This window comes from Spea bombifrons, chromosome 9, assembly GCF_027358695.1.
Source record: "Spea bombifrons isolate aSpeBom1 chromosome 9, aSpeBom1.2.pri, whole genome shotgun sequence".
NCBI classification, from domain to species: domain Eukaryota; kingdom Metazoa; phylum Chordata; class Amphibia; order Anura; family Pelobatidae; genus Spea; species Spea bombifrons.
Window position 1 is genome coordinate 31713801 of NC_071095.1, and position 24986 is coordinate 31738786.

At 40.9% G+C, this 24986-nt stretch overlaps 2 protein-coding genes across 2 annotated transcripts in view; both read left to right on the plus strand.

The window, feature by feature from the left end:
- EXD1 (exonuclease 3'-5' domain containing 1) overlaps window positions 1-10122 on the plus strand; it is a 31096-nt gene extending 20974 nt beyond the window's left edge. Inside the window, exons 11-12 of the mRNA XM_053474446.1 lie at window positions 2180-2371; window positions 9713-10122. Coding sequence (XP_053330421.1) covers window positions 2180-2371; window positions 9713-9889 — 369 coding nt within the window. The 3' untranslated portion in view covers window positions 9890-10122. The remainder of the gene's footprint in view (window positions 1-2179; window positions 2372-9712) is intronic.
- A 5249-nt stretch (window positions 10123-15371) lies between these two features.
- The window catches only part of INO80 (INO80 complex ATPase subunit), a 43822-nt gene continuing 34207 nt past the window's right edge, over window positions 15372-24986 (plus strand). Inside the window, exons 1-7 of the mRNA XM_053474508.1 lie at window positions 15372-15521; window positions 21198-21386; window positions 22172-22338; window positions 22491-22567; window positions 22994-23143; window positions 23622-23742; window positions 24055-24266. Coding sequence (XP_053330483.1) covers window positions 21244-21386; window positions 22172-22338; window positions 22491-22567; window positions 22994-23143; window positions 23622-23742; window positions 24055-24266 — 870 coding nt within the window. The 5' untranslated portion in view covers window positions 15372-15521; window positions 21198-21243. The remainder of the gene's footprint in view (window positions 15522-21197; window positions 21387-22171; window positions 22339-22490; window positions 22568-22993; window positions 23144-23621; window positions 23743-24054; window positions 24267-24986) is intronic.

Here is a 24986-nt window from a genome sequence, read left to right on the forward strand (position 1 = left end):
AGTGGCATATAGGGGGTTAAAAGGTATACCATGGGGCACTCCAGAAAAGCCTTATGCCCCCCCATATGCAACTCTGCCTCCCTGATATGCCTTATACCCTCCTATATGCCACTCTGCCCCATGATATGCATTTTAACCTCATATATGCCACTTTGCCTCCAGAAATGCCTTGTAGCCCCTATATGCCACTCTGACTCCAGAAATGCCTTATACCCCTATATGCCACTCTGGCATTTAGGGGGTCAGAAGGCATATCATGGAACAGAGTGGCATATAGGGGTATAAGGCATTTCTGGAAGGAGAGTGACATATAAGGGGCATAAGGCATATCAGGGAGGCAGAGGGGCATATGGGGGGCATAAGGCTTTTATATAAAAAAAATATTATACAGTTTGTTAAAAAAAAAAAAAAAATTGTTTATTTACCTTCTACTTCTTCCACAGGACATCCGGTGCTCCAGCAGTCTGAGTGTGAGGGGGCGGAGCTTTCACCCCTCACGCTCCTCCCATCACTATGCGGCCACTATGCGGCCATCAGATTAATGGAAATTTAATCGAAACGGCCGATGCGTGCTGACACCGCCGGCCGGAGCTACTTTAATTCTTTTTTTTTTTTAAATTGAATATGCCGGATCGGCTTGCCATATAAAGTAAAATAAAAAAAGTATTAAAGTAGCTCCGGCCGGCGGTGTCAGCACGCATCGGCCGTTTCGATTAAATTTCCATTAATCTGATGGCCGCATAGTGATTGGAGCAACATGAGGGGTGAAAGGTCCGTGCGAGGGGGCGGGGCTTTCACCCCTCACGCTGCTCCCATCAGTAGGCGGCCATCGCACACGGCCGCTGAGCGCTGATGCCGGCGGCCGGCGCTGCTTTAATACTTTAATAAAAAAAGAATTGAAGTAGCGCCGGCCGTTTAGATAAGATTTCGGGCAGCCGCCCGGCCTACGAATCTGCCGGCCCACCGGGAAATTTCCCGGTATCCCGGTGGGCCAGTCCGGCCCTGGATGAGATATTGTCAGGGTACTTAATGATTGTTGTGATTTTCAACACAGCATTAACATGAACCAGCATCACAACTTTTAAGATATCACCTTATACTGTATTGGCTCGATTATAGGCCGCACCTTTAAAGATTGGTGCTATTTTAAAGAAAAAAATATTTTTAAAGAAAAAATACACATGAGTGGAATAGTAAAAATTATTTCACCTAATAAACAGGAATACATTTATTTTATTTTTGGTATGTTATGTCAGCATATGTTATATACAAACAGAAATTTGGAAACCCTATACTCATTTTAAGGTCCCCCCCCCTTAATTCATAATACACCTTACTTATAGATCTGCCCCTGATATGCCACTCTGCCCTCCTCAGACACCCTGGTGTTTAGCGGGGGCAGTCGGTGGACCTCTGCGCAATACCCATACACAACCTCTGCCACTGCTCTCCACTTCTGGCGGTGCATCTCTGTCATAGAAGGTCTCCTGCAGCGCCGCGGGGAATCCTCCTCTCTTGCAGCCGGTGAACGTTTTAGGAGGGCTAAATTAAAGGGAAAAAAAACACCCGTCTGGCGTCCGGAACTGCATGTCCCGGATGTTGGGCGATATGAATTGTGCATTGCAAAACAAAAAGAGGCATTTGTTACTATTTATAAAAATTCAGGTCCTACACTTAAGTAAATAAATAACTGGTATAAATAATTAACTTGATGTTCTGCAGGAAAAGTTGTCCAAACTGAAAATGTATTGATGGCATGTCCAATTTCAAATGCGTCCACAGACTTTTCCTCAACGTAGCTTAGCAATAGTTGTCGGTGTTTATGCACTGTTTAGTTTGTACATACAATTCACAGTTTTTTTTATAATCCAAATGTTTGGGTTTTTACACACACAACTGCCTTGGAATTGTCCCACTAATTTTTGTTTTCTATAATAAGATTTAAAGTTTGTGATTTCCAATTGTGTTAGTGATTTATGATTGCCAATAAGTTATAGATTGCAATTAAAAAAAATAAAAACCCTGACGTTTTAGGTTGTCATTTATACAGACCCTCATCAACAAGTCTGCTGTGGAAAAAAATGTCGGGGAGGGATATAAGGCAGGATGGCTATGAAAGACATGATCTGCATTTTTTTTATGTGAAATCTTGTAATAATTGTAAGTTTCACCCGGACAGGATAACCCCAGCATCTGGTTTGATCGTCCTTTGGCACCATCACTTCATAAAGTTTTGGCTTTGGAAGTGATGCATCTGCTTACTCTGCGCTTAGCCATGCTAGACTCCATGCTGGCTGACTATACACTATTGGTTGATGGGTATCTTAACTCATGTAGACAGGGAACAGAAGATGATCTAGCCAGCACTGAGGTATGGATTAGCATTCAACCCAACTTGATGTGTAAAGTGATTATATTCTTTATGCAACATTCAAAAAACATAAGACTTGTTGAGAATAAAAATGCATGGAAGGTAAAGTAACTTAGTTGTAAGTGATAACTGTGACGTAATTCCAAGAAAGATCTGAGTATATCTGCCTGTTTTAATACACAGAGGTTAGGTTAAAAGAAAAAGATCTGATACACATTTCACCTCTCAAGGGTAGTATCTCATCTAATCAATTCTAAGAGGGATATGTTAATTTTCTCCAATCCCAAATACACTTGGGCTTTATATACAAATAAAGCACAGTGACGGCTTAATTCTCTACCATGGATAAAGTCACATTGAGAAACGTGTCAGATCTTTTTCTTTTAACTTATTCTCTGTGTATTTCATGCTGACTGCATGATTAATACATATTTTTTATTACAATTGTATGGTAGGGCAATTTGGATTCTTGTTCAGTTTATTCCTTTTGTTTTTGTCTGTAATCTACCAACACTAGTTACATTTTCTTTTTATGTGGTTTGGTATAATCATAGAGCATTTCCCTCTGCGCTCCCTGGTGGCTTGCCTAACATTTGGGACAGACACCCAGGGGAGGGCTGGCAGCCCATGGCCTGGGGGGGCAAGTCTAGTCAACTGGCCCAGTGCGCCACCAAAGCGGCTGCGAGCGACATTGAAAGCGGCTGTCGTGCGGCAGTCACTCCACCGGCGCCTAATGAAATCAAAGCGGCTGGCGTGCACGCACCGCACCGCCCAATGGCTGTGCCTCAGCTCTTCATCCCACCCCTTTTAAGACTTGGGACAAAGAGCTGAGGCACAGCCATTGGGTCTGACTGCCGCATGATTTAGGGGCGTACCGAGAGTATTTGGCACCTGTGGCATATACTGTATGTGGCACCCCCCCACACACTTTAAAACTGCATAGTTTCTATGATTAGGCAAACATTGACAGGGGTACAGCATAACTATTATATACTGAGGCACACATTGACGTCAATGCGTGCCTATCACTATACATTGAGCCACACACTGGCAAAACTGCACTACAACCCCTATCACTATATACTAAGCCAAACATTGATGTAGTGTAGGCCTACCACGTCAGTGACTGGCTTAGTATATAGTAGGGATGCACCGAAATGAAAATTCTGGACCTAAACTGAAAATTCAGCCAAAACCAAAAAAAAAACCCAAAAAACTTTAAAATACTTTATTAAAAGTAACTCACCAAAATTAGACTAAAAAAAATCAACAACAATATTAATTAATTTATATATATATATATATCCATGCTATCTGAAACCCTCATTCACAAACATTCAGCATAACACCCATCACTCTCACACACTATCCACTCTCCCTGAATCTTGTCCTACCTTTCTTCTGTCACTTTTCCTCCTCCTCTTCGTTCTTCCTCTTCTTCTGTGTCCTGTCCTTCCGGTGCGGAAGATGGTGGGCGTGGCTTCAAATTGCGGCGCACAGCCACAGTTGCCGCGCCGGCACCCCTCAGATGAGCGGCAGCCGCCCCCCCGCCAGGTACGCTACCAGCACGATGGCCGCATTCAATCCAGCCGCAAACTAAGCGGCTGCGTTGAATATCCGTCTACCGGCCGGCCCACCGGCCTGGAATCAGGGCGGCCTGGGGGGCAATTGCCCCCCTGCCCCCCGGCCCAGCCCGCCCCTGCAGACACCCATTATGTGCTTATGTTCTATAGAATGTAGCACACTTTATAGACAGTTTTTGCTATTCACCATTTTATATATACCGTATTTGCTCGATTATAAGACGACCCCGATTATAAGACGACCCCCCAAAATCTGAATATTAACTTAGGAAAAAAAGAAAAAGCCTGAATATAAGACGACCCTAAAGGAAAAAAGTTTTACCAGTAAATGTTAATTCATGTAAACTATTTTTTTTAATAAAAGCTATGATTGAGAAAAATATTTTTTTTTGTTTTTATTTCTTGTATTTTCCAACCTGTCCCCCAGTTACGCACATCTGCCCCCCGGCTTGCCACACCAATATGGCACTGTGGCCCATGATATGCCTTTTAACCCTCTATATGCCACTGTGCCCCATGGTATGCCTTTTGACCCCCTATGTGCCACTCTGCCTCCAGAAATGCCTTATACCCCTATATCCCATTCTGGCATTTAGGGGGTTAAAATGCATATTATGAGGCAGAGTGGCATATAGGGAGGTATAAGGCATTCCAGGAGGCAGAGTGGCATTAAAGGAGTTAAAAGGCATTATATAGAGCACTCTGCCTCCAGAAATGCCTTATACCCCTATATGCCACTCTGGCATTTAGGGGGTTAAAAGGCATATTATGGGGCAGAGTGGCATATAGGGAGGTATAAGGCATTTCAGGAGGCAGAGTGCACTATTAAATGCCCCCTTAACGCCACTCTGCCTCCTGAAATGCCTTATACCTCCCTATATGCCACTCTGCCCCATAATATGCCTTTTAACCCCCTAAGTGCCAGAGTGGCATATAGGGGTATAAGGCATTCCAGAAATGCCCTACACACACACACACACACACACACACACACACACACACACACACACACACACACACACACACTTACTTACTTACTTACTTACTTACTTACTGGTGCTTCCAATTTCCTGCTGTATTGCCGGGGCAGCGGGTTGACGTCTCATTCCGCGGCAGCCGGAAGGAGGTGGAGTTGGCAGCGGGGGTTTGTATGCGTCCGTCGCAAATACCTTCCCCGGCTGTCGCGGGGAACTCTGATCTCTGACAGTCGGGGAAGGTATTTGCGACGGACGCATACAAACCCCCGCTGCCAACTTCACCTCCGGAAGCACCGGTAAGTGTGTGGGGGGGGGCGTTAAATTGGGGGGGGGCGACGACAGGAGGATCCAGGTCCCCTGCAGCGGTGCGGGGGATCTGGATCTTAGTCTCCTAATCAGACCTCTATTTGAGGTCTGATTAGAAGACGACCCTGATTATAAGACGAGGGGTATTTTTCAGAGCATTTGCTCTGAAAAAAACCTCGTCTTATAATCGAGCAAATACGGTATATATAAGACGCTAGCATGTGTGCATTTTTTCTCATTTACCTTCTTACTTTACTAGGTAATTCATTAAGTATTGCTTTTGTAGTAATTATGCAACTTTACTTATTGTACCTCTTTTTTTTTTTTTTTTAATCCCTGGTGGCAATGGCTGTTTTAACATGTTGCTCGTGTGTAGCTTTCCCGTTTACTGAACCCACACAAGTTATATATTGTTTTTTTCAGGACACGAAGGGCTTTTTCATTGTTTTGATTGTATCATATTATTAACTATAAAAAAAAGTAGAAAATATGGTGAAACTTTTTACTTGAAAAATATTTTACTCATCTCTAAAAGCTAATGAAAACAACTTGCTAAATAGATTGTACTATTCATTCTGAGTTTAGAAATACCCAATGCTTTTATGTGTTTTTTGCTTTTTTCTGCATGTTATGGGGCAATAAGTATAAGTAGCGTTTTGCTATTTCAAAACAATTTTTTGCAAATCTGGTAATTCTCCCCCCTCCCCCATGTGCTATTTCGGTTATCTTTGAAGCCGGACAATGCAATTTACCCCATCAAATCATATATTTTTGAAAACTAGACACCCCAGGACATTTCAAATCCTAGTATTTTAACTCTTCCCATGCACTAATTCTACCACCAGTTTTTTGTCAAACTTTGTGGTAGTCAAAGTGTGGACAACATCTCAGGAGTACAGTGATACCCCACACAAATGGGTTTGCCTGGCTGTTTGGGGGCAAAAGGGCCACATTTGGGGCATGCGCATTTTTCAATGTTGAACTTTGACATTTGGTGATCCACTGCCCATGCCCTATTTGGTACATCTTTGAGCTTGGCCATTTGGTGGGATGGGGGGTTAAAATAAGTTTTGCATCCTCCAGTGACTGAAGGGGTTCAAATACAGAGATTCCACTTTGGAGTGGCACAGACCCCACTCTGTACTCTGCTTACCTCAAACAATGATCCACAAAGCAATCTGTCCTCAATTTTCAGCCCAAGAAAAGGGAGCATCCAAAAAAGTGATGCATTAAAACCAAAATAATCAATCTTTGCCTCAAATGGCAAATGGCTGCGCAGAAGCGTGTTTATATAGTATATAGTAAGTATTCTTCGTTGCATATTTTCTACAAGGTGCTGGAAACATTCCTCAGAGATGTTGGTTCATATGGACATGATGGCATCACACAGTTGCTGCAGATTTGTTCCACATCCCAAAGGTGCTCTATTGGATTGAGATCTGGTGACTGTGGAGGCCATTTGCCAGTCTGGCACCAACAACCATGCCCCTTTCAAAGTCACTTAAATCACCTTTCTTACTTATTCTGATGCTCGGTTTAACTTCAGCAAGTTGTCTTGACCACGTCTACATGTCTAAATGAATTGAGTTAGTGGGATGCGATTGTCTGATTAGCTATTTGTGTTAAGCAGTTAAACAGGTGTACCTAATAAAGTGGCTAGAGTGTATGTATTTTATTTATTTACAAATGTGTTATGTTGTGAGTTTCAGGTGAGGATGTGTGGGTTATTTTTAACAGAAATTGCCCTCGTAAACAACTTTTCAAAAGCGCCATGTGTCTGAAAGTTGTTCTTCCCTATAAAAAGTATAAAGGAAATTTCATAAGAGTTCAACTTCATAGCAATTTTGAAATATTTGTTTAGTATTAGAATGTGACTCAAAAAACAATATTGTAGTACATAAATTTAAGTTGGTAAAGGGAGGATAAGATTACATGAATGTGAGGTGTGTTTCTACTGTAAAATTGGAAACAAAATTGAGTATCAAACTCAGGAGAAACTCTTGTCCACTAGTGTTTTTCAATATGACTCATCTATAAATTGTAGCACAAATATGAGTGCACAGATGGGAAAATACACTGTTAATTTTATATTCCTGATCTTGCAATGAGTATATGGTTGTCTTTAAAGTAACGCACATTCACATAGCCTTAAAAGCTGCTGTTGTGAAATCCCAGCAATGCTTAATTTTGTTTGTGATATTTTCTCTTTAACCCCTTAACGTCCATTGCCGGGTCAGGCACGTCATGCAAAACGGTCACTTAACGACCTATGACGTGCCTGACACGTCATGAGACTTAAACAAGCTTAGAAAGTGATCAACGATCACTTTGTAAGCATAAACGGTGTTGCTGTAATGCCTCGATGCCGAGGCATTCAGCAACACCGAGATCGGCATGATGGGCCATGTCTGGCCCCTCCCCGAGGTGTCAACATACGCCATACATAGTATGGCGGCGGACGCCCGTTTTAAAAGCGTTTAGGAGGCGATCAACGATCACCTCCTAAACTTCAATGATGTCGCTGGAATGCCTCGATCAGGAGGCATCCAGCGACACCAAATACTTACCCCAGGGCGGGCTGTGACCGCTCCGGAGAGCGGTCACAGCCGCAGCTGCACGCTGTCTTCGCCATCCGCCAGCGGCCCGGGAAAAAGAATAATAAAGTTGAAAAAGTTAGCTAGACGGTCTCCAGACCCTCTAGAGAACTCTGGCTCCGCTTGCAGGTTGAATACAGGTACTGCATTCAACCATACAAGTCAATGGAGCCCAGCTTTCTAATCACTATGTGATTAGTAAAATATTAAAACAAAAAAAATTAAAAAAAAGGAAAAAAAGAAAAAGCTTAAAAAAACATGGTAACATTTAAAAATTATTATGCTTTAGAGGAACTATCCAGTTCCAGCAAAATGTTAAAAAAAGTCCAAAAAGAGTAAAATAAATAATAAAAAAATTACGTTTATTATTAGGAGCAAGTGCTAAAATTAGCGCTGTATCTTCCTAAAAATCCTGACATGGAAAAATTGAAATAAAAGCATTTCAAATACCCAAGGGGTGTCTCATTTAAAAAAATGAATGGTTTGATGGGGTAAGTTGGAGTGGCTGGGCTCAAAGATAGGGCATAGGCACAGACTGACCGAAATGGGGGAAAAAAAAGCGCACTTCCAAAATGTGGCATTTTAACCCCAAACACCAGACAAACCCATACATGTGGGGTATGACTGAACTCGGGAGATGTTCCTGAACACATATTGGGTTGTTGTTTGAAAGTGATGTATACCAGGAGCTGTAAATCCATACCCAAAGTACAATTTGTGTGAAAAAAATAAAAAAAAAAATACTACCACAAAGTGTGGCAAAGGCTGGTGGTAGAATCTGATGCATGGAAAGGGTTAAATACTACCATTTTAAGTACCTTGGGGTGTCTAGTTTTCAAAAATATATGGTTTGATGGGGTAAATTGAATTAGCCGGCTTCAAAGATGGTCCTATTAGGACATGGGGGCAGAATGACCAGATGTAAAAGTTCCAAGTTAAAAAATGTGCACTTCCTAAATGTGGCGTTTTATCTCCCAAACAACCCGACAAACCCATGCATGGGGGGTATGACTGTACTCGGGAGATGTTGCTGAACACATATTGGGTTGTTGTTTGAAAGTGATGTATACCAGGAGCTGTAAATCCATACCTGAAGAGCAATTTTAGCGATAAAAAACACAAAATAAATTACTACCACAAAGTTTGACAAAGACTGGTGGTAGAATTAGTGCATGTAAAGAGTTAACATTCTAGCATTTGAAATACCTTGGGGTGTCTAGTTTTCAAAAATATATGATTTGATGGGGTAAATTGCATTGGCCGGCTTCAAAGATACCCGAAATGGCACATGGGGGGAAGAATTACCAGATTTGGAAAAAATGGTTTTGAAATAGCAAAACGCTACTTGTACTTAATGCTCCATAACGTGCAGAAAAAAGCAAAAAACATAAAAACATTGGGTATTTCTAAACTCAGGACAAATAGTAGAATATATTTAGTAGGTTTTTTCATTAGCTTTTTTGGATGCGTAAAAGATTTTTGGGGTAAAAGTCAGAAAATGTGGGTTTTTTTAAAATTTTTCATCATATTTTATTATATTTTTTATGGGAAATTAGATAATATGATTAAAACAATGGTATCTGAAGAAAGCCCTTCTTGTCGTGAAAAAAACAACATATAATTTGTGTGGGTTCACTAAATGAGTGAAGAGAAAATTACATCTAAACACGAACACCGCAAAAGTGTTAAAACAGCCTCGGTCCCAATGGTACAAAAGGTAAAACACAGCCTGGTCCTTAAGGGGTTAAAGTTATAATGTATGTTGTACAGTTACTTTTGTTTTTTTTCCGTTCCTTTTATTTTGTTCATGGAAGCTTTGAGCTTTATGAATCCAATTTCAGGCTATAGAAAACTCCATATTCATCCTTTCTATATCAACAGCTGTCGTGTTCGGAACTGCCCAAAGAACTTCAACAGCTGAGAGTACTTCAACAAGTGAGAAGCGAAAAGGCCTTAAAAGATTATGATGTTAACAACAAGGGGCTCCTTATAAGGAATGCACCTGAAGATATTAAGCATAAATGTGAAAATTTGATTGATTCAAACATTAATTATTAATATATATTTTGAGAAGGCTCAAAATATGATATAAAACTGATGTTGACTTAAGTTTGCAAGAATAATTTTCTTTTTTTGGTAAAGCGTCCCAATATGTGTTGTAATGTTTTGATTTCTTTTTTTGAGATAAGAAAATATTTTGATACTTGTTTAACAGGTCATATTTCTACTGTATTATACAGCACTATGGAGTTGTGTGGCTCTTTACAAATTGTTATAAAATAAAAATGTTTACTGAATATGAATATGCTATGTGGTTGTACCAAATCTGACTTTATCTTCTCCCTATTGTTTCACTCAGATGCTAGGGATTGAAATTTGTGGTGTTTGTGGGAAAACATACACACCATGTAATCATTTGTTGGGATGATCGCCAGGTGGTCTAAATTCCATAATTCCAGAGAAGGCAAACTCTTCTTTCAAGTGTGTCAAAAATGACACTGTGACTGTGCATGTTAGTAATAATTCAACAGATAGAGGTTCATCAGGACAGGAATGAGGTGCTTAGAAGAAAGTATGTTTTAATAGACCAATTTCTTAATATAAACTGATAACCCATATTTGCAACTTTAACAAACTGAAACAACCCAGATTGAATGTCTTGCAACAGATTTGAGGAGCCAGAACTACACAACTATCCACAGGTTCATCATGAGAAATTTCGGGGGTTAACTACATCCTTAATCCCTGGGCTCCCATGCCCCCCTATCAGTCTGGCCCATGTCCATCCTACTGTCCCACCCATTGCTCCCATCCCTCCACCTTAAGCACACTTTATGAGAACAAGGGCAAGCCTAGGGTTAGTGGTATCTGGGTGCAGTATTTCTTCAAGGCCTATCCACCCACTCTACCACCACACACATACATATATATATACACACACACATTCTTTTTCCTGCTCCTCCTCTCCCCCTCCCAGGTGCCACTAGCCCTATGCTTACCCATGAGACTCCAGGATATGACGCAAAATCTTGTGATAGCATGTGTGTCTGCATCTGAAGTTAACAACAATCTACACCAGTCACAGATTATCTTATCCCGTTACCTTATGCAGATCAATTGCCACCCAGTTGACTATATGACTGTCCCAAAGATCTTCAACCCGTGGCACCTATACTATTTTACTGGATCTAGCTATTGTCTAAGCCAAAACTCAAGCATTTGAAAGAATATATCCAGGTGAATTTGGAGAATGTATTTGTCCATCCACATCACCTGTTGGGGCTGATATTTTCCTTGTGGATAAAAAAGACCGAAGCTTGATGCCTTTTGTGGCTTATCGTGACCTCAATAAGTTACCAATTACCCCCTATTCCTGAATTATTGGATCAAAATGGCTCCAGTATAAAAATTGACTTCTGTGGTGCATACAATACATTCTAGCCCATACAAGAAAAGGGGATGAATGGAAGTCCATATTCAGAAGCCGATATGGGCACTGCAAGTATCTTGTCAAGGTTCTTGCAATGTTAAGGAATGTGACAGATACATCATGTCACAACTTTTTCCACATTTAATGTGACCTATAACGTGAACAATTCAATGGCAAAACAAACTGAAATCTTTGGAGGGGGGTAGATAAATAACCTGGTTGCATAAGTGCATTGGAATACCATCAGATGTCACCACAGCCACACTATTCCTTTTGGACATATTCAGATTACATGGTTTACCACAGTCCATGACCAGGGGCGGGCTTGGCAGGGGGGCGAGTGGGATTGAATGCGACTGTCGCGCCAGTAGAGTACCTGGTGTGGGGTGGTCCGCCCCAGGTGCTGCTCATATGAGGGGTGCCAATACGGCGGCATGCCTCCAGAAATGATGCGCGCGGCAACTGTGGCTGTGGTTCGGGACTTGATGTCAAAACCCGGTGCACTCCAATGTGACATCACTGGCATTAATAACATGGTCAAGAGGTCCCTAAGAGGATCTCTAACCATACTGCACTGATAACAGTGCAATTTAAAAAATAAAATATAAAAGAAAAAACCCTTACATCCCATTGCCCTAACGCAATTACCGTATATTCCGGCGTATAAGACGACCCCCCACTTTTCCAGTTCAAATATAGAGTTTGGGCTATACTCGCTGTATAAGACTACCCCTCTACCCAGTACAACAACCAGCCAATCACGGCAGGCGATGTACCTTACCGGTGATTTGCTGGTTGTTATACAGACACAGACACACACACACACATGCACACACTAACATACACCTGTCCATACATACATATTTATACACTGCCCTCACCACACACCCCTGCCTTTACACACACACACACACACATATATATATATATATATATATATATATCTGGTGTATGTATATATATATATATATATATATGGTGTGTGTATATATATATATGGTATGTGTGTATATATATATAAACACCAGCTTACACACAAATACTTACACTACTCTTACACACACCTGACCATACACATACACTGACCATCTCACACCAACATATATACATACACTGCACTCACACCCCTTTCTCCCCATCTCTTACCTTTCTCATCTTCTATCCAATTGTGGGAAGCGCGAGGTCTGTCATTTCAGACCTCTGTTTACTGCTCCCTCATCACTACACGCCGGCAATTGATGCCGAGTGCCGGGACATGACATCATCCCCACGCTCGGCATCAATAGCCGGCGCGTAGTGATTAGGGAGCAGGGAAGCCGAGGTCTGAAGTGCCAGACCTTGAGCTCCCTAATGTTGGGCTAGTTAGAGGGAGGTCGTGATCTCCCCAACTAGCCCTGATCTTGCACCTACCTCGGCACGGCCCTGAAGACCGGCCCAGGGGAGGTGGCTTCTCCACTCGCCCCTCCCCTAGAGATTCGTGGCTTCGTGGAGAATCTCTGGCTAGGTAAGTAAGTATACCCGGCGACCCCTGACTTTTGAGAAGATTTTCTCGGGTTAGAAAGTCGTCTTATATGCCGGAATATACGGTCTCTAAAAGATATAACCCCCTTGCCCCCGTTCACAACCCCCAAATCCGTTAACCAGTAAGTATAAAAAATACTACCTTATAGGGCACTATTGTAAGGGATGATATGGCGCTCTAGCAAGAAAAAAGCTAAGAATGTGGGGTATTTCAGTAATCAGGAGATGCAGCTAAACAATTTTGGATGGCTTTCTCTGCAGAAACACATACCCTGAGCAAAACATTCTCAGTAACACAGAAGTGTTGGTGAAAAGAAGCGCAGGAAATAATTTCTGCGGCCACCATTGACAGTAATTGGGGCCCAAATAGCTGCATGAAGATACAATAGTCTGGGTTGTCTGTTTACAGAAATATATACTTTTGTGGTTATTTTTGGTTTATTTGTGTAACCTTAGAGTTGCAATCCCATCACACCTAATGTAAAAATTCTAAGGCTTTGCAAAGAATATCGTACACCTTATAGTATGTTCCCTAATAGTGCTGGGAAAGTATAGAAATTCTGTATAAATTAGGTATTTCTGAAATCAGGACACCTGAATTGATAAACTTGATGGGGATTTTCCATCACTTTACCTGATTTTGTGAGGATTCAGAGGGGAAAATATATGAAACAAATTAGGGTTTTTTTTTCTAATTTGTGCTAGTTTTTACTAAATTTCTCATCCTAAATTTTCAGCTAATTATCTAACTATGGTATCAAAAGAAAGCCCTTTCTCTTCTTGAAAGAACAATATTTAGTTTACATGGTAGTAAAGTGCTGGCAGCAGCGGAGGTTGTTTGCGTGTGTTGCACAGCCGTTCACCAGCTGCTAGAGAGGAGGTTCCAGGTCCCCTGCAGCGCTTATTGGCAGCCGGTGAACGTCTGTGCAATGCTCTCAGAGACAACCTCCGCTGCTGCTGGCCGGTACTTCCGCTGGGCTTCTATGGCGGAGCACCGGAAGGTTACGTTACACCGGTGCCCCGTTATAGAAGCCCCACTGATCCCGCAGACATCCGCCTGCAGCCAGAGAAGAGGATCCAGGTCCCCTGCAGCGTTGCTGCTTGCCCGAAAAAAGAAAAAACAAAACAAACACAAGAATCGCCAGGTGCCCCCACCCATCACACTCAATGTGCTACCAACAGTTGTAGTGTCAGGAACTTAAAAGAAGTATATCAGGATCGTACATAGAATAAAAAACAAAAATAGTGTAATACGTAAAAAAGCTACTTAAAAAATAGGAACAAGTGGACTCTTACATTCCTGAGGGCTTCACCAACCCCATCTATACGCGCATAAATCTGGACCAGGGAACTTTCTTCTTCCCACAATTAACCCCTTGGAGACCTCATACAGACATACTTGTGAAATTCCAAACGCAGAATAGGAGTCGGAGGTCATAATAATAATTATCTTTAACACACGGGGCAGGATGACCGCATGTCAAATTTACAATTTGAAAAATGCTGACGTCCCCAAACAACCCCTGCATGTGGGGGCATCACTGTATTAAGACGTTGTGGGTGTTTGTCATTGACATATACCAGGAACAGTAAGCTCATACCTAAATTAAAATTAAATTAAAAAGTTCGGCAAAGGCTGGTGGTAGAGTTAGTGGATTGAAAGTCCTAAAATAATGTCCTGGAGAAAGAAACCAATATAACTTATATTGATTCAGTAAAAAAAAAAATATACAGCTAAACGCGAGCACTGCAGAAATGTTAAAACAGCCATCGTCACAGAGGGTACAAAAAATAAAATCAGCCATTGTGAAATAACCAAATCAAAGGCCCACTTTTGAATCAGAAGTGGTAAAAGACAAAAAAAAATGGGAAAGGAGAAAGTTTTTTTTATTTTAGGCCTAGTCATTTCAAAGCCAGGCATATTACGTAAGTAATATTTCACTTTGAGGGTGCTTTCTCAACTTGCAACACACCATTTCCCCCTGTGACTTCACCGCGTGCACCCAGTATAGCTCCATATGCGGAAGTACTGGAACCACGCTTGCGTCACCCACGATATTATCACCATACATCTCGTGAGATGCAACGTCTGACGTCCGTTTTATTTTCACCAAGAGTTCGAAGCACTAAAGCTCTAAACCAGCGTAGCCCCGTGTTTTGACACCATAAGAAAAATTGATTGGATGGTTTGGATACGTGTCCGTATGCATCGATATCCTTGAAAGTAACGTAATCCGTATAGAACTGTAGTATTAGGCGTTTTTTTAGAAAAAGCCTGCAGCGCTGAATGTTTTACTCTAATGTTTCGAACGTAGTCTCCCACCACCCCCGTATGTCGTCACCACACCAGTTCGGCTATCTCAATTGCATAAGGAAGCCTAGTTAATCGATAAGCCTATTGTATCGATTTAGACCCCCCATAAAAGTACGGGTTCTAGGGGTGTTTCAATGTTACTATATGTAGCATTCTATCGAAAGGTGTTACAGCTATTTTTGGTTTTGTGGCCCATCGATTCATGTGATTGATGGGTTGTTGAGGCCGAAGGGAAGAGATGCGTTTGCTTGATTACTCTGGCCTTGGTAATGGCGCTGCTTCCCCCCCGCCATGGCTCCCTGTCTCCCTTCTCTCTCAGTAAGGGAGAGTGGCTGCCGCTTGCAGTACCTGACAAGGCCAAATTCGCTGTGTGCAATCCAAGACATACAGCTACTTGCACAGGCCGCGGGCGGGGGAGACCCGAGGTGAGGCCGGGGGGAACAGCGAAACTCAAGTATGCTTCTATTGCCAGAATATAGGATGGGTCTGTACGAAGCGGCCGCTGCGTCACACAGGCCCGGAATTGGGTAGTGATCTGCAGCGGTATCGGTGTACGAGGAATCAAAATAAGGGGGTCTGAGAGAGCGTTTGACGGGGGTGTATGAAAAATATGAAGGAGGGGGGGTGTTGGAGAGAGTGGGGTTCATACATTCCTACATTGCATAAAACGCTCAAGACTTGTTTTATTGGATAAAGTTTGATTTTTTTTTAAGGCTTCCCTTTTAACGTGCTGTATTTTGATTGACACGTGTTCGTGTTCCAGTTATAATTTATTAGCTTTAAACAAGGCACAAGTAGCTGCCCTTGGCATTTCTAGCACACGGTTTCTTCTATAAAGTTTTTAAATCGGTTTCACCCTTAAAATATAGCTACGTGCGACTAATGTTAATAACAGATTTGCACACAAATAAGTAATATATAACTAATGTACCATGTATCTTTTATCATACCCTTAAACTGCATGTACTGTTAGATCTGTCTAAGTCGCTGGTGCTATGTAAATAATATAATGCGTCAATTTGTTATGTTACATACTACTTATGTCCCGTCTACCCATTGTACAGCGCTACGGAATTTGGCGCTATATAAAACAATAAATAATAACTCCTACAATCGCTTTAGCAGTCCTAGTTAATGCAAAGAATACCATTTTCAGGTAGCTTTTTGGTATGTGTTCCAGCTCTGCGAGCTTGGCCCAATCAACCAGATCAGCGGTTCTCAACCCGGGGGTCGCGACCCCTTTGGATGTCGAACGACCCTTTCACAGGGGTGGTCTAAGACCATCGGAAAATGCATATTTCATAATGTATAATTACATAATGTTATGGTTGGGGGTCACCACAACATGAGGAACTGTATTAAAGAGTCGCAGCATTAGGAAGGTTGACAACCACTGAACTAGATGAACTCCTGACTCCTCATCATACCGCTTGTTGTAAAGACTTGATCACCGATAAAAGTATATAAATAATTAAACAGGACTTCGTTAGCATTGCTACCAAGAGTCAACTAAGTGTGGCTGTTGAGGAAAGTAACCCTGGTAACAAGGGGAGCTTCCAAGCTTGCGGATAAAAGTTCAACGTGTACCGAAATGTATACAGCACTATATTTTATATCCAAGGAGAAATATGTTTCCATTGGCCTTTCCTTTTCCCTAGCATTAATATGTCCTACTATGTATTGCGGTAGCGACAGTGTGACTGTAAAGTAGGGTTCTCTGCATTGTTTTCTTCATTTAGCGGTGGTACTAATGGGGGGGATAATGAGCGCTACCTCAAAAACATGTTCAGTGATGTTAACTTGTCTTTTTCTATATGAACTACTGGTTTCCTTGCCAGTAGTGTGACACCACTTTTATCTATTATGTATGTCAGAATAAGAAGAAGCTAATCATGAGACCGGCCCAGGGGAAATGCCTGCAGAATGCACCAGAGGATCTACATTTTTATTAGAGTGGATAGGGACATCTATATGTTTGCTAGCCATTCTGATGGCTAGTTTATTTAAATCATCTACCTTGTGCTATCATTTTATATAATATTGTTTTTCTGGTACAGGTCCACTTTAAGGTTTATGCTTATTCACCTGAATTGTTGACCTGTTTTTTTTTGTTTGTTTTGGTGTCTAAATGCCCTCCTAGATAATCACACTGGTAACTGTTGATATCAATGCTAAGGATGTCCATATTTTAATGACTTTACATAATAACAGGTAGGCCACACTAGAAACATGGAGGTGTCAGAGCAAATATGTAGACCTGGTAGATTTTTCCAGAATACATTTTAATGTGCTAATATCAGAATGTACGTTACCTTCAACGCTCCACATTGCAGGCATGTATGACCAGTGGCGTTTACAGATGCAGTGAGTAAAAAGTAAGGTAATGCACTAGGGTCAATGTGAAACATTTAATTGTGTTACCGGACCATTTTCTTATACAAACTTTAAATGTTTTCAGCCCTGGTCCCATGTTTTAGCTCCTTGACTTGCTCTGAGTGACAAATTGTTAAATTAAAAACTTTAAACAGGGCCAATTTAGCCCTTCTTGCGGGAGAAACATGCTAATAGCCCTTAATAAATAAAAATAAATATGCCCAACAGCAACCGCACAAACTAAGGTGAGAAAGATCAAGGTCCTTGGAGGGGCCATATTTCTGTAGGCTGGCGCCACATAGTTTTTCCCCATGGTTGCCACGTAATGCTCAACAAACACAGGTGCCTGCTACATTCTTTTTCAAAAGTTTTGGCACCAACCCCACCATTTTCTTGAACCACCATGGACTCATGTTCCAGACAACTAAATATTTGGTGAGTGTAGCATGTGTGCACATTGGTAGCTGAGCGAATTTGCTGCAAGCCAAGACGTTTTGGGAGAAACTTTTTGCAAAATATTCTGCTGACTGCTTCCATGTATTTTCCAGGTCACTTCCACCAGCATAGGAGATAGCCCCCCCTGTCCAGGTCCTCCCTTTAATCCTCAGTGGTTTTTTTTGTTTGTTTTTTTTCTTGCTATATCCTGGGTAGGTGCAGCACCCCACTCTTTCTTTTTTTTTTGGCCCGCTATGGGAAAAAAAGAGTGCCCTTAACTTTCTGCCTCATTGGTCCCTGGGATGATGGCTGGTCCTGGGGCAATGTAGTTGTGGAAAACTCTGTGGTCAGAGAGCATTTTTCATCTCCAGTTCCAGGCCCTTCATTTTACTCTCACCTATACTTCAGCTAGACAACATCTCTACAGGCCCAATCCTAGACTTCCTACTATTCTGATTCTGTAAGGGTCTCTCGTTACCTTAAGGGTCCACATTGCAGCTTTAAGTGCCTTGCTGGACAAACTGGCTCTTCACCATGTTTCATGCATACTGTAAGCAGGAGTCCACCTTTTAAGAGAATTTGGCCCTTTTTGGGACCTAAATGGAGTCATATCCGCCTTAACTGAATCTCATTTGATCCTTTGGAGTCACTATTATGATGCTTACCTTGAAGACAGTCATGTTGGTGGCTATTACATTCAGACACTCTTTACATTGAAACTCTGTCTTCAGTTATTTGAAGAAAGTAATTTTGTGTACTCCTCCATAGTTTATACCCAAGTTGTTCTTTTCAGCTCAAGGAGGACAATGTTTTTATTGTTTTGCCTCAGATCTAAGAATGACAGAGCATCTGCTTCACCATCTAGACTTCCATATGTATTTGAAAATTTATCTGAAGAGAACTGTTCCTTGGAGACGTTCATCAAACCTGTTTGTTTCCTTTGTTGGGGTTAAGAAAAGGGCGTTCTGTTTTTAGGAATTCAAAACCCACAAAACTGCCAGGAAGTCTGTAGCTCATTCCAACTCCCGCAGAAGAGTGTTGGAGGCTACGATTCTTATGCTGGTCTTTTAAACTGAAAGTGGCTGTCAGGAAGTAGCACCAGTCATTTGTATGTATGCTAGTTGAGCATGAATGTTACACATCCTAAAGACCAGGCCATTTTTGCAATATTAACCAAACGTTTAACCAGAATTGTGGTTTTGCAACTTGTGCATCAATATAGATTATCTACAAATCACAAAAGAACACACAAATATGTATGTGTGATATATTTTTAATATACAGTTGTGTGAAAAAGAAATTACACCCTCTTTGACTTCTATGGTTTTTACATATCAGGACATGACAATCATCTGTTACTTAGCATATCTAAAAATTATCTAAATACAAGCTCCGATGAACAATATTCCATGACATATTTCATTACGGCTTCAAAATTTCCGGACATTTTATATATCTAGACATTTTATATATCTAGACAGAAATCTGTGTATTGGTAAGGAAAGCTTGTCCCGTATACCCGTCTGTGGCCTTGTATCTAAAGCAGAACACACCCGCCATGTAGTACATGCACTGTGCATTTCGCCTTGATTGACCTCAGGGTGCTGACATAGTGGAGGGGATGTGTGCAATTTATGATCTGGATCTCTTTGACAGTTAACTCCTCTGTTACTCATGGTTTAAAAGATGTAAGAAGGATCTGCACTGAAATACCTAAGTATGAAGAAAAAAAGCAGAGAATATTAAAGCTTTATAGATGGGAATTACAAAATAAATCCTTTGGAATCCGCTATTAGAATAAAGATTTAGATAGAAACCAGTTATTGGAATACAAAAGAACCAAAGAAAACTGACTAAACAAGAAGTCCTCATCGTTTTGGACTATAATGGGTGTCATAAACACATAAGAGACATTATCAGAAGTTGGCCTATGCTAAGAAAATACCCAGCCCTTCAAGATATCCTGGAGAGAAATCCAGAAATAAATGCAGAGGAGCCCCTAGACATGTCAGAGCGGTTTTGTGGGCAAAAGGAGGTTCTGTACGATATTAGACAGGTGGTCATAATGTTATGGCTGATCTGTATCTTTTTTAATGTTTGAGAAGCTTCTTCCTTCTGTTATGTTAATATATTATACAGTTAACTCTGACAGAACCCTCCATCACTGGGGCCACTGGAGAGGCCCGACACCCAGCCTCCTCCCTACTGACTATGGGCCCTGACTTTGTAAAGACTTATGTGGCAACCCCCAGCAGTATATCATCCCATCACTTGCTGAAGGGATTATCTCCAGCGGACAGCCAGGATCTGCAACCAGGGAGTGCCACCATTGTTTTAGTTTAATGAGTCAGTCTCCCCCCCATTCCCCAGTTTCACCATTACAGACATTTACCCCAGCCATCCCTGGAACTGATTTGGGCCAGTGATAGATAGTGGAGGTTGGGACCCTATCGTATTGTTAATCTCTTTACGGCCCCTGTTGTCTCTGGGAGGCAAATTAAGGGGGTGGTTTGTGTCCCAGTATCTGTTTTATGTTAATGTGTATGTTTTACTGGATATCACCAGCCCTGCGTGTAAAAAAATATAGCAGTCTTCATTTTGGTTCTACCTTACACTGAGTCTCGGCTAGTGACTGGGAAACCGCAAAAGTGTCCCAGGCTAAGGGAGCGCAAGACAGTGGAGGTAGTGGGTCGTGCTAGCCAGATACGTGACATTAACCATCCAAGAGATTTGGACTGGAAAATGCACCCCCTACTGTGAATAAGCCAATCAAAGGCAAAATGCCTCGCAGTACGCCTTGCATAAAAGGACGCAGACAGGGATATGGAATGAGATTTTCTTACAGATAAAGACTTCCATCCACCCGTTGCTGTTTTCACGCAAATCATACGTATACATGCGCTTTTTACAGTTTTTCACATAAGCTCTGCTATTGGCGACCAATACATTATTTATTACTACAGAATTACGCTATGTCCGTTTCTCTTGACATTTCACTCGGCTTGTTTCTGTATTCCACTCTGATTACATTAAGACTCTTGCTTGCTGGAACGACGAGGGTCCTAAACCAAACAGCCTCCTATTGGGAATGATAGAGGCTAATACTTTAAACATGAAAAAAGCTTTACTCATTTGCAAGATGAGTTTAAGGAAACTTAAGTGTAAAATTACCTTAGAAGTATTTAAGTATTTGGACTGTTTTGAACAATCTTTGCTTTATGAAAATGTAGATATACTTGAAAAACGGTAAATTATCTTGAAAAATGCTTTCTAATTGTGGCATTTTTTTGTAGCCGTGTGCTCTGCAAATTATTCTCTGTATGAAGACCTGTTGAGTCTATGGCCTCGGATTTGGAAGCCATAGAGGATGGCTGCCCTGCAGAGCTGGCGAAGCCCCTCTACCTCCAGTACCTGGAACGGGCCCTTCGTCTGGACCAATTTCTTCGCCAGACCACTGCTATATTTAACAGAAGCAACTCCAGGTTCTTGCTTATTTTGTCAAATATATATAATACGATATTTGTCCTCAGTTATGCCTGTTATTATTTATTCTAAACATTTGTTTTTTTCTGGTGTAATATGGGTAGCATATGTGTTAAATTAAAAATTAGAGGGGAAAAAACATGAAAGGTTCACAAGAGGAATAAGGCGTAAGGAGTTATACATATGGTTATGGATAAGAGATATGTTGGAAAAGAAAAGATTAAGGACAATAAAGAGGGTAAAAGACAGAAAAGGTTAACAGAGAAAACGTGCAGACAATATTCTTCTTCTACGGAAGTCATTTCACCCTTGTGTCCATATTGTGGACCTCAAGGGCTATTCTTAAACAACTCACAACGGGGGGGTCGAGATTGACTCTTTGTCAGCAATTCAATTTTGGAACTGTGGTCACTTGGTCTCTTGGTCCAGTCTCGGCTTTTTTAATGGATGTAGGATGGAAGGGTTAAGATAGAAATTGGCAAGGGGCAAAACCGAGTGAAGAACATTCAGTGCAAAAGGCAATGTAAAGTAAAGAACAAATGGAGTTAAAACCATCTGGGTTAATGGATTGTGTATATGGTCACAAGCCTGCTCTTTTAATAATATAAATCCCCAGATGGGTCATGGTGCCTAGTGCCTCTCAAGCACATATATCACACTGACAAAATATCAAATTAGATTATGCAGAGAGGGCTCAGTAACAATAAAAATCCTATAACCTGAAGCTTATTGTGGTGCATTTGTTAAACTATACAATTTTTTTTAAACCAAGCAACTCTTGCAGTGATGAAAGCGAGGATGGGTTGGATGAGTGCTCCATGCTTCCAGAGTCTGAAGATCCTTCCATGCAGGTGAAGGAAGAGCCTATGTCGCCTCTACTTGGGGAAACATCAGGACAAGGAAACTTGGACAGTAGACATTCTCATTCAGTCAATGGAGTTTTGCCGCTAGGTGGGTTTGGTTTCTTAACCCCTTAATGACAAAGCCCGTACATGTACGGGCTCAAAATGCATTGTTTTCAATGGGTTTCGGGACCGCCCATTGTCCTTACGTTCTTTGCCTGGCACTGTATCAACAATAATTTAAAGTGCGTTTTTCCTTAGTATCCTCAGAGCCAAAGTCAGAAAAAGGAAATCAGTATAATTTCTCAAAACTGAAGAAAAGTAGAAGATGGTTAAAGGTATGTAAAGCAACCCCCCCCCAAAAAAAATGATTGAAGTGCTGCATGCATTTGTGCATATTAGTTCTTCAGGTCAATGCAAATGAGAACATCAAAGTGTCAAGTCCTGCATCTTTAAGGCCTTAACCTTCAACAAAATCACTGTTTTTAGAATTAGTAAGATAATTGATTTATTTAGCTCTTTTTATGCCTTGAGTGTGATATTATAGTGTGGATATATACTTTATGATTGAGCAGTATTTATTGTTTATCAAGTTTCTTTAGTTCAGTCATTTTACATACAGTTTGTTGTCCTTTGTATACATATTTTTTGTGGTCTTGCTGTATAAAGTGGTAACAGCCATATTTATCATCATTTCAGCAGCTAATGTTGTAGCCATACTAGGAGCATGGTAATAAAAAAATGTTTTTTTTTTTTTAATCCAGAACATTTTATTGAGTGAGGACTCCAGTGATACTGACTCTCCAAGTGAAGAAGATGAAGAGTATTCGTTGTCTAAAGATGAACTGCATGACATGCTCAGATTGCACAAGTACAGAAAGTTGTACCAGAACAAATATCACAAAGATAAAGAGGTATGAATGCCTTTACTGTGTGTTGACGTTATGATGTTTAGAGGAAGCAACCTAAGTAATGCACTTATTTTTTTAACTTGAATACCAAGTCCAATGGACCTTTGTTAGTGATTTGAGTCTCGTCAGTGATTATATGGAGTACAATTCTTCCAGTGGACTGTCCACTGGGCATCACAGAAAAGCTAGCAATTCAGAACCACAACATCTCTTGATATATAATATGCCTCTGCTTGTCCAACGCAATATGCTTAAGTTTCAATGCCTTCATAGGCGACACATAGAGCAGAAATCTGGGTATAATGCTAAATAGTGCATAACAAGTAGTGCATCACATATCATATTAGACTTACAGAAACAACATGGAGAGGCTGCAGTCAAAAACTATACTGTATAAAATAAATTACTTTTTTCTCATTTGTGATGACATGAGTATCTTGATTGTGTGCTCTTAATACCTGTGTTCCTCTGTTTTTCCCAGCTCCAGCAATATCAATACTACAGTGCTGGCCTCCTTTCCACCCATGATCCATTTTATGAACAGAACCGTCACTTCCTAGGGCCCAAAAAGAAAAGAATCAAAGAAGAGAAGAAATTTAAAGGTAGCTTAATGGTGGCTTTCTAGTGAAAGTTTTAGATTGAATAGTAAATCCATGGCAGTATAAACAGGGGGGGGGGGTTAGAAAAAAATGGAGCCATCATCATCATCATCATCGTTGCTTTGCTAATTGTGTGTTTTACCGTGGACAATCACCGTAGCAAGCTATGATTTTGGTGCAGATAGCTTTGCTATGTGACCAGGTTCTCCACTGCAGCTTAGTTGGCTGGTTACATTATCTAATTATTCTAATTGTTTAACAGTATAGTTATATTATACTTACATTTGAAACATTTCCTGCTGCTTTTCACCGAAGCCAAGCTAAAAAAGGTGAAGAAAAGAAGACGAAAAGAAGAGGATCTGTCTGAGGAGGAGATCCCACGTCAACATCACCATGCTAAAGTGTTTGCAAAATTTTCCCACGATGCCCCTACTCCAGTTGGCAAGAAAAAGCACCTGACACTTGAACAGTTGAACGCCCGTCGCAGAAAAGTCTGGCTGGCAATTGTTAAGAAGGAGTTACCAAAGGTAGAAACTTTTTACACAGTTTAGAATGTTTTTTTTGCAATTGGAGTCGGTATACATATTTACGCTTCAACCAGCATTACTATAAAGACTAATTTCTCCTGGGATCAAGAAGCTCTAAATATTATTGTTATATTCTATCATTTATAGCCCTGTGTGTTCTCTGCCTTTCTTATTGCCGTTACTGTAAAGAATCCCTTCCTTGGTATGTTTCTGTTAATAAACAGGTCACTGAAGAGCTCTTCATATTGGCCCTGCACATAGTTATACAATGTTATCATATCCCTCTAAGATGCCGGTTTTCTAGCGTATATCTATATTTCTAAATAGATGCAACGTTTTTAGTCTTACTTAATAACTAAGATCTCCCAATCCCCTTATTTTGTGGCCCTCCTTAGCACATTTTCAAGTTCCATAAATTCCTTTTAAATGTGCCCAAGATTGCACCACATATTCAAGGTGAGGTCTTACCATAAAAAAGCTAGATCTCCTCCCATGAATCAGTACTACGTTTTATAAATGCTAATATCCTGTTGGCCTTTGCAGCTGCTTACTGGCGTTGTGCACTGTTGCTAAGTTGTCTACAATTGTTCCCAAGTCCTCCTCAGTAGTTTTTCCCCAAGGAGATACTATTTAAAGAATATAATGCATAATTTTATCTCATAATGCATGACTTCACATTTATCTGTATTAAACAAGCTGTGAGGTGTGTTAATGTCCACA